This window comes from Pteropus vampyrus, unplaced genomic scaffold (genome assembly GCF_000151845.1).
Source record: "Pteropus vampyrus isolate Shadow unplaced genomic scaffold, Pvam_2.0 Scaffold92, whole genome shotgun sequence".
Taxonomy (NCBI): Eukaryota; Metazoa; Chordata; class Mammalia; order Chiroptera; family Pteropodidae; genus Pteropus; species Pteropus vampyrus.
This window is the reverse complement of record NW_011888873.1, coordinates 3,742,007-3,759,949: the sequence shown is the minus strand read 5'-3', so window position 1 is coordinate 3,759,949 and position 17,943 is coordinate 3,742,007. Positions and strand designations below refer to the sequence as shown.

Here is a 17,943-nt window from a genome sequence, read left to right as displayed (position 1 = left end):
ATGGACTGATGGTTTAACTCAGTACATGAATTTGTTTAATCGTATTGCTTTTCTTCTAACACCAGAGATTTGCGCTGAAGGAAGACTTTCCTCACCCTTCCTGTTTCTTCCTACCTGATGGGGTCAATTGTCGTTCTTCTCTACTGCGTCTTTATTCCGTGTATGCCTTCATTCTAGTTACCCTGGGGGCTGTAACAGGCTGTTGTAACTGCCTCACCTGTCACCTTGTAGGAAGGAACACCTGAAAGCCTTGCAGAGAAAAGCATCTGCAGGGAGGGTTTAGGGAAGGTAAAAACAGACATCATTTAGTGATGTTATGTGTTATATAGACTGCTTTTAAATAAAAATTTTAATTTAAGCATAATATCCATTTAGAAAAGTATACAGATCATAAGTGATCACACCAGTGAATCTACCTCCCAGACAGAAAAACAGATTATTACTAAGCACTACAGAAGCCCCTCTATGGACTCCCCCGGTCATTACCTGCCCCCTCCTCTCTAGAGGTAATCACTCTGGTGACTTTTGTTCCTATCAGTTGATAATACCTGCGTTTGAACTTTACACACATGGACTTACACAGTACTCATGTTTTCTGTGAATGGGTTCTCTTGCTCAATATTATATTTGGGAGACTTACTCATATTGTTGCATCTGACAGTGGTTCATTCATTTACATTGCTGTATAGAAGTCCATTCTTCCTACCTGACTTTACTATAATTTTATGACTTTACTATATGACTTTACTATAATTTTATCCATTTTACTACTGGCAGACATGGTTATTTCCAGTTTGGGCCTATTATAAATAATGCTCTGTGAACATTCTTGTTCATGCCTTTGGGTGCTATGAGTATATATATTTCTATTAGATATATAAACAGACGTTTGTAGACCAGCTGGGGACTTAACCACCATTTCTAAGATTTTTAATATAGAGAAAATACATTTCGATTCCAAACAAGCAACTTAAAAATGATCTTGCAAAATATGACCATTTATAGTTGGTAAACATCATCTGTTTAGAAGCCAATTTTAACAAATGGACAACTTCTGATTATAATTTGCTGCTGAGATAAATTAACAATTTCTGGGAAAAACTTTTAAATTTTTTTAATGTGAATGCTCAGTTTTAATTCATAACAATTTAGACAAGTAGGAAAACAGCACGGCGTAGTAAAAGGAATCCTGAAATAGGGTCAGGAGATCTGGTATCATGAGTCCTCTTTATTCAGTAACTTTTTAAAAGCATTGGGTAACTCGCTGACCTTCTGCCGGCCTATTTCCTCCTCATACAACAGCGATAATGATCCTCGTCCCATGATACATTATTAGAAGATAATACACATCAAGGTATTTTAAAAAGATGAAAAACACTGAATCAGACATATAATAATATTGCCATCATCCACAAATTCCATTCTTCCTTGGATAACATTTTGGAATATATGGAAATAACAATGTAAAACTGCAAAGCATGATATCAAAAATAATTTTTAAAGATTAAGTCTACATAAATACGATTTCTATTTCTTTAAAATGCATAAGTATAGTGTTTACTTAGGTAATTTTTAAGGTGTCTTTAAGACTTGGAGTTAACCAAAATAGCCTGTTAATTTCATCATCATCATCATATTACTGTAAAAATATTTTGAGATAATGTAAGTATAGTGGGAAAGTACTCGTATGGAAGAACAGTGCCTGGAATACACAAATGTCACCTATTAATATCTTTGCCCACACTTCACCCCCAAATACCATGGCTGCCTTCACTTTCTAGACTGAGTAAAGAAGCATCATCTGTAGCCCGTGGCCTTTACAGAAGTTACATTTCGCTTCTTCCTGTGTGGATTTTCACACTCCACAGCCCTCCGGTCAAATAGAGAGGAGTGTCATGGTATGCCCTTGTTTCAGAAGATCTTGGTTTAAGGTCAAGGTTCACTGCTTACTTGCTTAGAACCTTAAACTCTCAGAAAGCTTCAGTTTTCTCGGATTTAAAATGAAAAAAAAAAAAAGTAATGGTAACTACTCAGTGGAGACTTTGTGAAGATTAAATGAGATAATACAGGAGAAGCACTAGCATAACACAATATGGAGTAAGTGTTCAATGAATGTTTTATTTTTAAAAAATATTTCATCACAGTGTCCTAACACCAGCACAGAGAACACTGTCGGTGGCTGCAAGAATGCCAAGTATTGCTGCCAGCTATACCTTCTCACTTAAGCTATATGCCCACAGTGGTGAGGGACTCAGAAGACACAGAGCTCCCGGCCACTTCTTGACACTCTTCCTACACCCTCTGTTCAGTCATGCTTAAGCCAAGAATCCGCTGTACTAGTCATGAAGAGTGGCGGCAAATGCCTTCCTGTGGGTTCAAATCTGCTTTCCAGCTCAGGCATTTAAGAATTGGGCTCATCTTCTTTATTACAGATGTATTTCGTTTCACTAATTTTCCCTTTGTTTATCTGCCAAGACATCGCATATAGTTTTTATTACACCAGTGCTCAGTAATTTCTGTAGCATTTTGACTTTGATGAGTTCGCTGCCTTTATCCCTCTTTCTCTCTTCCCCTCACTCTCACCCCTCTCTCTCTTTCTTTCTCTTTCTCTCACTGACTTTGGAGTCAATCTCACTGACACTCTGTATTTGTATAAATATCTTAAGTTATGCATAATGAGTGTCAAGAGCTTCACTAAGTACCAAATAGCAATATTTTCAAAGTACATAATATTCTAAGAACAAACAACTTGTTGGTCTCTGTTTCCAATGCAGTGTTAAACAATATATAATATTGGGTATGGTTCTCATTATATGACATCTTAAGTAGAACCGAAATCCCATTTTATTGAGATTCTCTGTAATAAAAAATATATAATAGAGATGTTGCCCATCTGGCAAAAAATAAAATAGCTTTCCAAACACAAACGTAATGTTACTTTTTGACATTTCACATCTGTGTGTGATCCCATGGGTTATCTCTCCTCTTCAAAGTCTATTAAAACCAAGAAAATGAACAAATCTATGATTCAAGAGACTTTTTATGTTACATAAAAGCTCACAATGATGACACATTATTTTGTGTAGAAACTTTGACCCTTTTGGAATATTTATCATTGCTATGCCAAAGTATGTCTGTCAAACCTTTTACTGTATGCAAAAAAAAAGTAGCTCCCATTTGATTCAAAAATTGCTGAAATAGCTGAAGCTTGAAACATGTACGAAGTGATGGATGTTTAGAAAGCTCTTGACATTTTGCCACTCAAACCTACATAATTTAATGCAAAATGACTTCCAGTTATACCACTTTACAAATTGATGATTTGTAAATTCAAGAATTTCGTAACCTATATCTTAATCCTCAAAAAATCATATTTTAACATGAATTACTGGTGAACTGTAATTCAAGCAGGGACTTAGAGTATAAACATCAGTTACATATATACAGGGTAGATGTAGCTATGTTTGTATCTATGTTTGGTATATTTCTTGATATACCAAACATAGCTATAGCATGATTTTATGTCAGGTATTGTTAACAAAAGAATGTGAGACTGGTAATAGATGTTCCCCAAACTGTTGAGTCTTTTCTAAAAAACTCAATTATATATAGTACTAGTGGACTTTCACTCAGCTACTTTTCATATAGCATTACACTAAGGCAATCAATTATTAGCAATGTAACTCTCTATTAGTAGCCATTTATGTATTTGGTTTACATTTATTAACTTTTTCTTTAAATTATTATATTTTTATCCACAACAGTGTTTTTCTTAAATTTTTAAATCTCGGGAAACAGAATGCATTTATTTGACAGATACTTATCAAGACCTACTGGGTATCAGGCAGTGTATAAGATAACTGAGATCAAAAGTGAACTAAAAAGTCTTGGGAGAGATGAGCTTAATCCAGTCAGGGAGGCTTCCCCAAGAAGCTGACACCTACCATCTGAGTGAAGAATGAGAATTTCACAGTAGGTGGAGAGCATTGCAGACAGAGGGACTATTTATTGAGAGGTACCATGGTCTGGTCAGGTGACTTCAAATAGTTCATTAATCTGGAATACAGAATAAGTAAATGAAATATCTCTATACTAAGAACTGCCCTGTTATGTGCCAGCTATGCTTCATATGTGCTGCCTAAAAAGTTCACATCAATTAAATAAGGTAGGTTTAACCAGCTTCGTTTTTAAAGTAAACCTAATGTTGTGCAATATCACATAATTTGTCCAGGGTTAAATCCCAGATTGAGGACTGAACCAAAATCTAACTACATCTAAAGCCCCAGCTCTTTACACTGCGCCAGTTTAATTTTGTTACTACATATACCGAATATTTAATAAGGGCTTTTTGACAGTGGTAGTGAATTTAAGGTGAATTGTTAGAACCATTACGCTGGTTCTAACAATGCTTTTTAAACACAAGTCTTTCTCCGCCTCTCATGTAAATTTCAATATGTATAGTGAGTAAATAATGTCAGATAATGTAAGAAAAATTCTCTTTCATGATATGGTAATAGGACCGTCACTAGGTTTCCCTATTTAGCCTTCCTTAAGGATTAATTCCTAAACTGTATTCTTCAGAACACAAGTGAATGTTTAGTAAGTGTTAATGGTTAATATGGCAATGATTATTCTTCTAAATGTTTTTAATAAATTAAGAAAAATAATACATATATTACACGTATAAATTTACAACTATGTTGTCTTCTAATGATCTATTTCTAAATATTTTAAAGACAGAAAATTAGTAAATACACTTACAAAGTTTTAATAAATGTATAAGGTTATCATACTGACATCTACTTGAAATTACCTGACACATATGCATGTTGCTTGATCCGTGCCATTGCTGAATTGTATGTTATAAATTCAAAATCAGTTCACCTTAAATTTAGAATATTCAAATATTATTATATTTTGTGCATCTGAATCCATTCTGATCCTCTCACACACCAACAAATTCTTTATCTGTGAGACCAATTTTTCCTTTACCTTATTCCAATGAATAGCATCATGTCTCTTGAGAACCTATAAATGTTGCAGTAAAGTATTTATGCATGTAAAAATGGACTGTGGTCAAGTAAGTTTGGCAAGTGCTGCTATACATATAGCGTTGTGCCACTTGCTTAAATGGTGGCGAAGAGTGGAACTCGGATGTAGCTGAGCAAATAATCTTTCGTTCCTAAGAGTTTCCCTGTACCAATTAGCTGAGTAATATCACATCATTATTAGTTAAGGTGCAGCCATATTGCACTGCATTGCTGCCTCAATTTCATTTATGTGAGGAACTGTTTTCTAATTTTTATTATACAATTATCCTTGGTGTTTCAGAACATGGACATTTCAACTTTCTATATAACTGTTGTTATAAACATGTTTATCATTTGCTCTATAGTGAAAAGCAGCAGACCCTTAACAATTTGTGTTCTTTACCCCCAGCAATGCATCTATTTGGCCTCAACTGGCAGTTACAGCAGACTGAAAATGACACATTTGAAAATGGAAAAGTGAATTCTGATACCATGCCAACAAACACTGTGTCATTACCTTCTGGCGACAATGGTAAGAGGGAGAATTATGTGTCCCGTGTTTTTATTTTGATATCTCTTTCCCTAAATTTATTTTTCCCTATGTTACATCCAGCTTTATATAGGAGAGAGAAAAGGTTTTGAAATTACAGATGTCATCTTCTAATGAGTAGTGTTTATTCATTTACTTGAAAGATTGAAAATTTACATTTTTATTATAGGAATAATACTATATTCTGCCTTCTGATTTGATGGATAGGCCTGTCTGTCTTTCCCTCCTGCAAGTGTGTATTTTGTTTTAATCTGTAAATAGGTTATGATTCAGTGTATCATCTCATATATTACCTTGGGTGTATTAAGCTTTCTTCACTCAACTAGTACGTGGAGTTAGAATACTATATTAATTCTGTTATAAAAGCTTTTAAATACAAAACATATTCAAGGATTATAATGTATTGACCTTTCCCCTGCTTGCCCTTTCTCTAAACCTTTCAAAGTTTGCACTTAGAACTAACAGACTTTCAAATCAGTTAGCTCTGAATTAAAAATAGAATTTAAGAGGATGTATTTCATTTTTCCAACATAAACACCCAGAATGCTCTATTTCACTTTTCTGATATAAACACCCATACGTATTCTTACGTATGTATATTTGTATTATATATCATTTTATATGTTTGTGTGCATGTATATATGTGTTGGGTATTTGGCATCCTCTGATTTTTTGAGAAATATCATAATACTTTATATCTCAAAGCAACCAGATCAAGACACCTTTTTCTGTCACATGATAAATATATAACGTTTGCCTTTAAGCATTTCCCCAGCTTTTATTCCTCTTTTCCTCTTCTTATCTAGTGCATTCGTATTCTGCTTTGGCATCAGTAACGTTCATTTTCATGTGGCTAGTTTCTTTGCAAGTTTAGAAAGAAGCTATTATATATTTATATATAACATACTTATTTATATTTATATATATGATGCTATGTTACATATACCCATTGATTGCGACTAATGCTTTTACTATTTTTTTGTTCTTTGCTTTCCCATTTTCTTCTGTTTTATTTTAACAAAATACTTTATGACACTTTCTTCTTAGCTGAGGAATTTTATAGGGCTTTAGATTTTCATAGCAATAATAAATTCCCCACCCCAACCCCTGTACGGGGCCATTTGATACAAAAAGTTCTACATGTGACCCAAAACTATAAGCTGGTGACTGATGTGTCACTGCACCTAAAGTAAACAGTGGCAGTCACTGCACTATGGATTAAAGTAGAATGAAAACACACTTTCCGAATTAAAACTGTGGGTGGGAAATTTCAATTAAATAAAATGTCATTACTTTAAAAGATTGTTTTGTAATACAATGATAATACGCATATGAATAGATTAAGTAACTACAAATTAAGAATATCTTTGGTTTATATAGATTGAAATTTAGACTGTCTCTAAAAGTGGGTGGTTTCTGTGAAAATGGTCTAGTAGCACTTAGTAAGCACATATGTAGGAAACTTTTTACAGACTGAAGAAAATATATTAAAGAGAAAAAAGCTTACGGTAAACATTTTATTTATTTTACAACATCCTAACCTTTAATTATGACTAAAATGAAAATTTCATAGTACTTCAAAAGGATGACACCAAGAAAGTTATGGATTCAGAGTCCCTCCCACAGCCTCGGCGCTGGCCCTTGATATTTTGCCAGGGAATTCCTCGGCTTGAATCAGCATTGCCGAGCTCACATAAGCTTATACTCAAATCCCAGCTTCTACATCTACTGACTTTGTAACCTTGGAAGCTGCTTAGTAGTTCAGATCTGCAAGAAAATTTTAGTGCAACCCTGGAATAGACTGTGTAGGATAATATCAGCTCAGACGTTAGAAGAACGTTGTGTAAATTATGGCTTCAGAAATCTCTATGGAGCTGATAGGCTTTTATACTTCTATTCACTTTGACTGCAGTAAGAAATACATGTTATATCAAAATCCGCATATGCATACATGCATACATCTGAAATGTTTCTCCCCGAAAATAATACATATCCTCATTTTGCGAAGTGCACCTTGGTATGTTCTGTTCCATTTTACTGTATTTCCCTTTTATACAAATGCTAGCTGAAACTCACTCAGATAATTTCACAATTTACAAAGGATTGTGGTCCACTGTTTCAAAAACACTGCTTTGGAAGTTCCTGTCTTTGAGAGGGACTGAGTGTCCCATGTGACTATAGAGTGCATTGTGTACAGTTACCTGTGCCTGTAGAACATCTCTATATACATGTGAGTAAAGTAGCTTCTTCCTAGCCTCCCACATAAGGAATAGATAGTAGATGTCCCAGAATGAGTTAAGTACACTGCAGAAGAACTGATCCTCCTGCCAACTAGACTATGAGATTCAAAGGGATTTCTTTTGTCCAAAATGTGACCTGAATAACAGTCACTTGTGTCTTCTTTATAATTTCTCAAATAGAAAAAAAAATCCTAAAGTATAAGGCATTCTTATTTCCATTTTTTCAAGTAAAGATTTTTGGTATATATCCTTAAATACTTATAGACTTGGGCTGCAGGGGCATGAGGGGACTCTATTTACAGGAAAAGAGGTACCTTAAAAACACTGCTTTTAAGCCTCCACAATGGACCTGCAGTGTCCATCCACCATCATCCACTACTTCAGTTTCATAATCTGTCCAAAGAAGCAGATCACATCATCTCTTTGGAAATTCTAGGAGATTATAACCCTTAAGAAAGCCTTAGAATTCTGAACGAAACTCACTAGGAGAATTAATTGTGCTAAGCATAATGAGAACATTACTTCGTGGCTTCTAAATGCAAAACTTACTATGCAGTCCTATTTTGTTCCTATTTTATAAACATAATTCTAAGGAACAATCATGGTGTTAAGGGTTTAGTAAACTCCCTGCTTTGCTTTTAAGTGAATAGTGAACTGAAGCTTTCAAATGGTATTTAGTATTTAAAAGAAAAATTTCTATTACATGCCATGATCCTTTACTGATTATTCTTGAGACTGCAAATTTGACTACAGATTTTAGAGATGAGATGTCAGAAGTGTGGGGTCTCAGGCAAAACTGATGGAAGTGGACAATGTAAGTAAAGAGATGAGCACACAGTTTTTAGCTCAAACACTAGTCCCTTCCCAGAAACTAAAATTATTCCCCTGGACCAAGGAATCCATTTAGCCTAATGTTCTGGAAAAAATCACACAGACCTCTATTCAAGTCCTAGCTCTTTCATTTATTTACTTTGTAACCTTGAGCAACTTACTTAACCTCTTTGAGCCTCAATTTCCTCACACAAAGAGAGGGAATAATAATACCTATCACTTGGCTCACCAACTTCAATAGTCTGGCAGCCCTACTGTATTTCTTGCAAACTCTCTCTTCCACACATCTCAACAATTATTTCAAATCTTCCTACTGTACTCAAAACTCCAGTCCCTCAGCTCTCTCAGCAGATGACTCTGCATTCTGTTCAACAACAACAACAAAAGGAAAGCTTCGGAGGGAGTTCTCTTAATTTTCTGTAAACAAATCTCAATTACTATGTGTTTGGACTTACCATTTTACTCTTTTCTCACCATATTCAGGGCTAATCTTTTCATGAGTACTCCTGATCCCATCCTGTATCTTCAAAATTTCCCCACTCTGCTGATACCTTCCAGTTATCATCTGACCATTCCGAAGCCTCTCGATGTCCTTAAAAACACATAAATAATCCCTTGAGTCTACCTCCTAGTCTAGCTTCTCCCTGTCTTTCTCTTCCCTTACAGCCAGCCTTCTTGAACAGAGTATGCATATTCACTATTTTCCTTTCTTTATCTTCCACTTACTCCTGTGACAGTATGGCTTCTGCAATACCCCTTTCTAATGACTGTCCTCTATCACCATCACTCATTACAACTGATGTCTTCCAGAGCTATCAGTTGCTATGTCAGTAGCATCAATGAATACCCTTCGATCTTTATCACATTTGAGTTCTTGGTAACATTTAATAGTTAACCAGTCCCTCTTCATTGAAATAGTGTTTTCATTAGCTTGTGTGATACCTCATTCAACTGGGCTTTCTTCCTGACTTTTTGGCAGCAACATTTTAGTTCATTTAGTTGACTCGTCTTCCTCTACTTTATCCCTAAACACTGCTGTTACTCAGTACTCTCCTCTTTTTAGAATATAATCACTCTGCTTTCTCTCATTCACCCTTCTGGCTTCGGTTGCCTTCGATGTGCTGTGTTACATTCTGTGTGCTCCCAAATCAATAAGTGCAGCCTAGATCTCTTTCCTCGAGCTCTAGACATCACCTACATAAAATCTATCCAAATAGCTTTGGAACACGTCCACTTGGCTGCCTTCCAAGCATCTCAAAGTCCATGCATCTAAAAACCAAACCCATCATACTTCAGTTATCTATTACTGCATAACAAACCACATCAAAACTCAGTGGCTTAAAAGAACAATTTGTTCTCTCATGGTTCTGTAGATTGACTAGGTAATTCTTATGTTTTTGCTTGAGTCTCGCATGCAATTGCTTTCAGATGCCAGCTGGGTCTGTTTGAAAGCTCTACTGAGCTGGTAGTCTAAGATAGCTCACTCACAGAGCCAGCAATTGATGCTACCTGTTGGCTGGAGCTTAACTGTGGCTGTTGACTGGAGCATCTAAACATGGCCTCTGTGTGGCTTGTGCTTCTCAGAGCATAGCAGCAGGTTGTGAAGAGGAGAGTCCCAAGAGGGAGCATTCGAAGAGTAAAGGCTTCTGGAGTATTGGACATACTAGAGTGTCACTTCCATCACACCTTGTTGGTCAAGAAAGTCAGTAAGATGAGCCCAAATTAAGAAAAGGAAAATGAAACTCACTTGTTGCCCCAGGAAACGACAAGGGCACATTGCATAAGGGCAAGAGGGATGGAAGATATTGTGGCCATCTTTGGAAAACACAATTGGCATATTATCTTTCTTTGCAAATTTGCCTCTCTTTCAGGGCTTTATATATCAGCAAATGGCATCACCGTTCACCTAGTTACCTAGGCCAGAAGTTTACAAGTCATGCCTGACTCCTCCTAGTCTCTCATCTGCCACATTCAGTTAGTCACCAAGTTCTGTCAGTTCTAACTCCAGATTATTTCTTGGACCCCTCATCTCTCACATGACTTACAGAAGCCACTTTCTATCTGAGATGTATGTTTCTAGTTTTGCTCATCCATTCTTCAAACACAAATTTGAGATACCAATGCCCTGTCTGACCCCTTTTAGTCACCTAGATTCTGGCCAGATGCCTATAAATGACTTATAACACTCTCCACAATCTGCATGTTCATCACCCCAGGTTATAATGTAGAAACAATATAGCAGAGTGTTAGAGTGTAGGCTCTTGAATCAATCCACCAAGGTTCATATCCTTGTTCTGATTTGATTTTTAATGCCTTCTTTACTTGGGAGAAGTTATATAGCTTCTTTGTGACTACATTTTCTCATCAATTAGAGTGGTCTTGCATATTCAATGCAAACACTTAAAATGGTATACAGTGCATAGTAAATGCTTGAAAAATGGTGGTTATCGCTGTTACTATTACTATTACTATTACTATTTCTGCTCTGTCTCAAGCTTTTAGCACAATTATTGGCATGTAAGAGGTACTCAATAAGTATTTGTTGAATGGACAAATGAAAATAGTAAGACTAAATGATATAAAGTATATAAAGGGTCCAATAGAATGCCTTGTATAAAGTATGCACAAAACAAACGTTGATACAGTATAGTGGTTAAGAATTGAAGCTCTGCCACTCAGTGAATAGCTTTAAGCAAATTACCTTCTCTAATCTTTTGTTTCTTCATAAGATAGATTTAAATCAGATAATGCATGTAGGATGCCAACCAGTGATTGGAAAATGACAGGTATTTGATACATGTCAGTAATTATTAGTTCACTCTTTTTTCTCCAGTTCAAGATTACGTACTTGTATTTTTGTAGCAAAATTTTAAGTAGATCCTTAAATTAGCATCAATAATATCCTCTAAAGCAGTAATAAAATCCCTATCACTAGTTATGTATATTTTTAGTTATTTGTATTTTATGAAAGAAATCTATTCTTAATCTTCCTTCAAATGCATAGTATTCATTCTACATTTATTTTTTTGAGTACATATTATATGCCACGCAGAGAGCAAGATTCTAAGAATATAGCGGTGAAAAAACAATGACAGTCACAATAGTTGTTCTCAATACATGTGAATTTCTAGACAAGACAGGAATGAAGCAAGGACATTTCAATAAGACAAAGGCCAAAATTCAGTATAGGATAATTTGGGATAATATAAGACAAAACAAAAGGCCATAAATTTTGGTTGGTATAACTCTAGCAAATGTCTTCTCTAATCCAAGAAAAAAAAAACTCTTTTTCATATGAATGCAAATTGAAAAACTACAAATATATGTGCATGTGTGTTTATACATACATATATATATATGATTCATCCTGTTTAAACAAAATAACTCAAATTACTTTTAAATTTTCATTATTGTTCATCATGTATCAATTTTCTCAAATACTAGACAATTTTAGAAAATTAGATTTTGAACAAGTTAAAGATTGTCTGTGAATTGAAGTGACAGGACTAATAGGGCTGCAGGACCATTGAGTTTTATTCAATATTGTTTATAATATTTGCATTGTTGCAATGTATAATAGTTCCTTAATTAGGTGCAGTATTGATTTTGTCCATTTAGCTAGTTTGCAAGGTAATTATGTTTTATTTCACTTAGCTCATGATATAACACTCTGTGTCCACAATGTTAAGTTACCGCATATGGTGATTTATTAAAAGATGTGTTCTCTCGGAGATCTCAGAGTCAAGGTCTGAATCCAAGGTTAGGTCATGGAATTGGAGGGTGGGCTACTGATTGTCTATAAATGCCTAACCTTGCTTCCTGTCATCTTAATTATTAGTGCCTCCGTGGGACTTAAGATGATATTATCATTTACCCTCTTCAACAACTGAGTTAGACTTTTAGAGTTGGATTTCTTCTCTCCCTTTCCATTTTAATCATTGTAGGCTTGCTTTCTCACATCATTTGCAGGCAGCAAATTCATGATATATGTGGCAAAACATTTAGTAGTTTTTAACTTTCAGTGGCTTTCTGATGTCACATGATAATGTTCAGATACCAGACTTTCTAATTACTGGCGTGGTTTCAAATACTCTGTTTTGTCCTTGTGACATCTAGCATTGGTAAACTATTGTTTACCAATATCTCAGACTACAGAATACTTTTTTTAAGGCATTGTCTGAAAGACACCACTTTACTGAAGTTTTCATATAAATGAGTATCACATGAATAAGGAGGAGGAGAATAGCTGTAGCTTTGTGTACACATCCTCTTTATGTTTTCACACTCTGACAACTGTATTTTAAGACATTAAGACTGTTGTGACACATGCTTACTGATGAAAGGAAAAATCACAGTTAGTAGGTGAGAAGATTGCTAGTGGCTCCCACATACAGGCACAACAGGACACGTTGAAAAAAATCTTCAAGATGATACCCTATTGTGTTTGAAGACATGGTACATCACACTCTTACCGTGAAGGCTTTAATTGGTTTGATTCCTAACCTACAAGCTTTGAGTTTAGAATAACTACGGGGCACTCTGTTGGCCGTGTCTATTTTTTCCTTCTTTTTCTCTTAGTAAAACCTACAGACAACCTTAGCATTTCCTATGATCATTCCCAGGTTCAGACTCTGGGGGTTTAAGGATGGAGTGATCTCAGTAAGGGAGGAGAGAGAGCACGAGAACTGGCCTTCCTTTTATTTCCTCTGAAGCCAAAGTTTTCTGGAATTCAGGATATGATGAAAGATATCTGTGTCCAGGCTTTTATCCGAGAGGACCGATGAGCTTCAGAGGAAAAGGTTGTGCAAGTATTTACAAGTTTATCAAACTGTGTCGATGGCTCGCTGACTTCCAGGTGTATTTACAATCAGTAAAGAGCACTTGAAAATCCTAACACGAATGACCATACTTGACTTGGCCAGATTAGAGAAGGGCTATGACTTGAAAAAGCAATAGTGCATGATTTAAAAAGACAAAGCCCTTCAGAAAACTCTAGTCCCCTGACATTTAAACTAGAGGCTTTAGCAGGAATGTTATACTAATCTAAGCTGCCGGTTCAGTGAATTTAAGAAGAGAAAAAGCAAAGTCCTTCTATCTCCACATCACTGATTATAATTAGAAGTCAGATCTGCATCTACCTTTTAGAAATGATGCATTCCAAGACTTTAACTCAAAATAAATTTATTCTAAATAGTGTAATTATTTAAAGCAAATAGATTTGATAGACTCCTAAAAATGAGATTTATATTTCATAGGAAGGGCAATAATAGATCACGATCTTCAAATCATTTTGTTCGAATCATTTTCTAAAACAAAATATGTATACAAATTTAAATTAAATTTTATTTCTTGTGACCATAATACTCTTAAATGTTTTTAAAAACCTGTTTTCTTCTGTATTGAATCATGCTTATAATTATTAATTGTACACGTTTGACTGAAATCAACCTAATTATTACATAAATATGTTAAACTTTTGATAATTATTAAATACGAAAAGGGAAAATGTATTGAATATGCCTCTCTGAGATGAATGAGGCCTTTTTCAAATAGTTTATGTATTCATGGCTGGATGTTACTTATTGCAAGAGCAAAGCAAGATTCCATATCAATTCTATTCCTGTTTTCCTTTTTTATAGATATAAACATAAGAAATCTTGCTGCAAAATAAGCAGATGGGACTGGAAGGATATTTTTTAGAGTCATGCCATTCAATTATGTGAAATCGTTATTAGTCATATGTCAAAAATCACACTGTGATCTACTTCCAAAAAGTATGTGTAGTGGTCTACAAGCTGTCAATTCCATCACATTTCTTCTTCAGTTTTATTCAAAACAAAGAATTGGCAACTACTTTCAAAAAAACTTACCAAGTCTTCCGAATCAATCCATTTCTGTTTCTGTGGCGAATACCAAAAAAGACTTTACCAAGGCTTAGGCAGATACTACTGTTTATACCTGTTATTCTTTTACTTAGTGGCATTTCATTTAATCTGGTATATGCAGAATTTGGTGAAAAATGGAACTATGGTTCATTTTGATTCACCTTTGAAATTATCCTTTTTGAAGGCTTTTATTATGTGCTTTAAATACCTCTATTTAATTAGCTCATTTAATTTATGGGAAATACCTACTATATAATTTACTGGCAGAGCTAGTACTCATTAAAACCAAACTTACTTTCTGTCAGAAAGTCTGACTTATTTTTCTGTTCAAATAAATTAATATGCATTTTGTCACAACCATCTCAGTTCTGAATTCCTACTCTAGGTAGATAGTAAAGAGATAGATAAAGCACAAATCCTTGCCATGAATTTGATAATTGGGTTAAATAAGGCATCACTACCTTTAATATTTCTTACTTTATTGATACTGTCTTTGCAATTGTGAAATTCTTCTGCAGGTGAAAAGCATTCTTTGACAGTGGTTGAGGTGGGTCATGAGGGCGTGAAACAAAAATGTTTACCTTCCTCTGGATCTATCAGATTTCAAAACCTATGACCAGTCTTAAATACTACATTTAACTCTGCACTTTGTCCTTGACAGAAATATGTATAAGACAGAGAAAGGTACTGTAGCCTTACCTTGGATTTATGGTGTCTTGAATAAAGAGAGCTTCATCAACAAAAGTATTTTAAAATTTGCCTTTGCTTGTAATCCCTGGGAGCTTTATGCTCCAAGATAGTGTACCACAGTAAGTTTCTGAATGTGTGAGAGGTATGCCTTTCTTTTATAAAGAAAGTCTACATATGGAAGTTGTTGAATTCTAGAAATTAATCCCCTTATAACAGTTTACTCCTCTCCTCATTGAAGAGTCTTCATGTAGTCTTCATACCTCAGGGTATAACTACTCTTGTTCGAAGACTCCTGGACCAAATGACCTCCATGGGCACTTGAACTCTGAGATTCTATGATATTATGATTACTTAGGCTTTTTCATTACAGAGAGAAAAAAACAATTATCATAACTATTACTGCCTCATTCAAGCACATCCAATCAACCTTGGTTCTTCTGTTTTACAAATGAAAGAACAATCTTTCTGAAAAAGAAAGATTGTTAAGTTAGCTGTGGGACTAATTGGATAAGTAGATACACTTATTGACATAACAGTGGGTGCACATATTTCAGTGAGAAAAATTTTAACCCCTCCAAATCAGTAGATGGAGAAAGCAACAAAGCAAGACCTCCGAAACCCTACGCGTCAGAACTCTATCATTATTTCTGAAGCTAAAACTCCTGAGCAAAGATAATATTTTAGGAAAAAAATTCTATGCTTAGAGCCAGTTTATGCTAACAGCTCTCAAAGCACAGGAATGCTATTAAAGCTAAAGACCATTTAGAACAGCAATAGATAAGATCAATACCAGAGTGTAGATTAAATCACATTAGCTTCAGATAATAACAATAGAAATTTTTAATAACAATAAAGTATAATAATAGCCTGAAAAATGTATGAACTTGATGAATGTGTCCAAATATGAACAATTTCCTTTTCAAATATGATATGTGTACTGATAGATCTTAGTGGGAAAAAGGAATACTACTCTATTCAGCATTTTAAAAATAGTTTCATGTGGAAGTCAACCAAAAGAATAGTCAACCAAAAGGAATACTACTCTATTCAGCATTTTAAAAATAGTTTCATGTGGAAGTCAACCAAAAACTTATTAAGAATCTATTATAACTTATTATAACACAAAGAATATGATGTCATAGTATCCATGGTTGTTCTTATTCCACAAGAATTGGTCATTTCTTCCTAATAAAAATAAGTGTAACTCTTTGTCTTAAAATTGAAAGCTAAGCCGAATTTCTAGTGTGGCTAAGTGGGTTAATATGTCTGATTTTATATGAAATAGGTAAATTTAAAACTTAGTAATTCAAAGTAATATTTTTGTTTTAATAAAAAGCAAAGATTATACTGACGATTATATAAAACACATAGTTTGGGAATTATGCAGACCTCGACTTAAACCCCGACTTTACCACTCACTTTGGCCACATAATTTATTTCTCTGAGCCTTAGGTTCCTCATCTCAAAATAAGATCCACCTCACAGAGTTTTTTATTGAAATTTAAAACAGATAATATAGGTGAAACCATCTGGCCTTACAGTAGGTTCTCAGCAAAGGTTAGTTCCATTTGTCTTTCCTCCCCTCTCAATCTTTTCAATAAAAGCTAATCTGTGACAAATGTAGGTGCCTGTGCAGAAGCATCCAAAATGAAAAGTAGAAATTAGTCTCAGGTATTTCAACAAATAAAGAAAAATTTCTGGTAAGATAGGAAATGAAAATAATCTCTGGATGGTAGGATTATATTTATCTTTTTATTTACTATATGTTCTAATTTTGCTAAATGAACATGTATAACTATCATAAAAGATTTAAAATTTCAATGAACGATGCAGTTTATAATCTTTGTGTTGATATACTACATGAAAAGTTACAATGATTTCTATAAGCCAGCCTTTAACTTTTATCCCCTAGAACATTTTATATTATGAAATTAGTTCAAGAAAAATAGACATGACAGCCAAAAAGTTATTAACTGCCATGATTATGAACATCAGGAGAAAAGAGGGAAGTAAGATTGTAAATAATGTATTTTTATTAAGCTTCCTTCCTCATACCTGGATTATTTGCAACTATATCCTAACTCATTTCTCTACTCCTAGCTTCCCACACTATTATACTTTAATATCCTTGGAACAATGACTTCATTTCACCTTTGGCCTGATCCATTTCACTATAGGTGTCCTTCGTAATGGATGGTACATGTCTCATCTCAGGATACAGTAGTCCAGGTAGAAAACAATCCTGACATTTACTATTAATATACTCTCCCTCAAACTTCATATTTATCTATGTGTGAATTTGTTGTGAATTACTCTAGACCCTAAAAGCCTTAAGCTGGATATTCACTGTACTCATCTGCGATTACTAAGACATGTTCCTTAGAAATGTTGAATTCCTTTTCTCCCGATTATACGTACACACACATACACACACACACACACACACACACACACACACACACACACACACAACACAACATGGGGACAAATAAATGCCTTTGTGGCATTGAAATACAATTAACCTATGTTAAGACACTTCAAATATCTATTTTTAGAATATGCCGTACATGATATGCATTGTAACATAATGCTAGTAAATATATACATCTTCAGGAAAAGGGATAGAATAACACTCTTAGATAGAGTTGAAAGCACAAAATAGAAAAAATCACTAACATGAAGTCTAAAGACCAAATTCTGTAACTTGGCATTCAAGG

At 34.6% G+C, this 17,943-nt stretch overlaps 1 protein-coding gene across 1 annotated transcript in view; it reads left to right on the top strand.

The window, feature by feature from the left end:
* The window catches only part of TENM3 (teneurin transmembrane protein 3), a 426,084-nt gene that overhangs the window by 293,729 nt on the left and 114,412 nt on the right, over positions 1–17,943 (top strand). Inside the window, exon 5 of the mRNA XM_023532882.1 lies at positions 5,440–5,562. Coding sequence (XP_023388650.1) covers positions 5,440–5,562 — 123 coding nt within the window. The remainder of the gene's footprint in view (positions 1–5,439; positions 5,563–17,943) is intronic.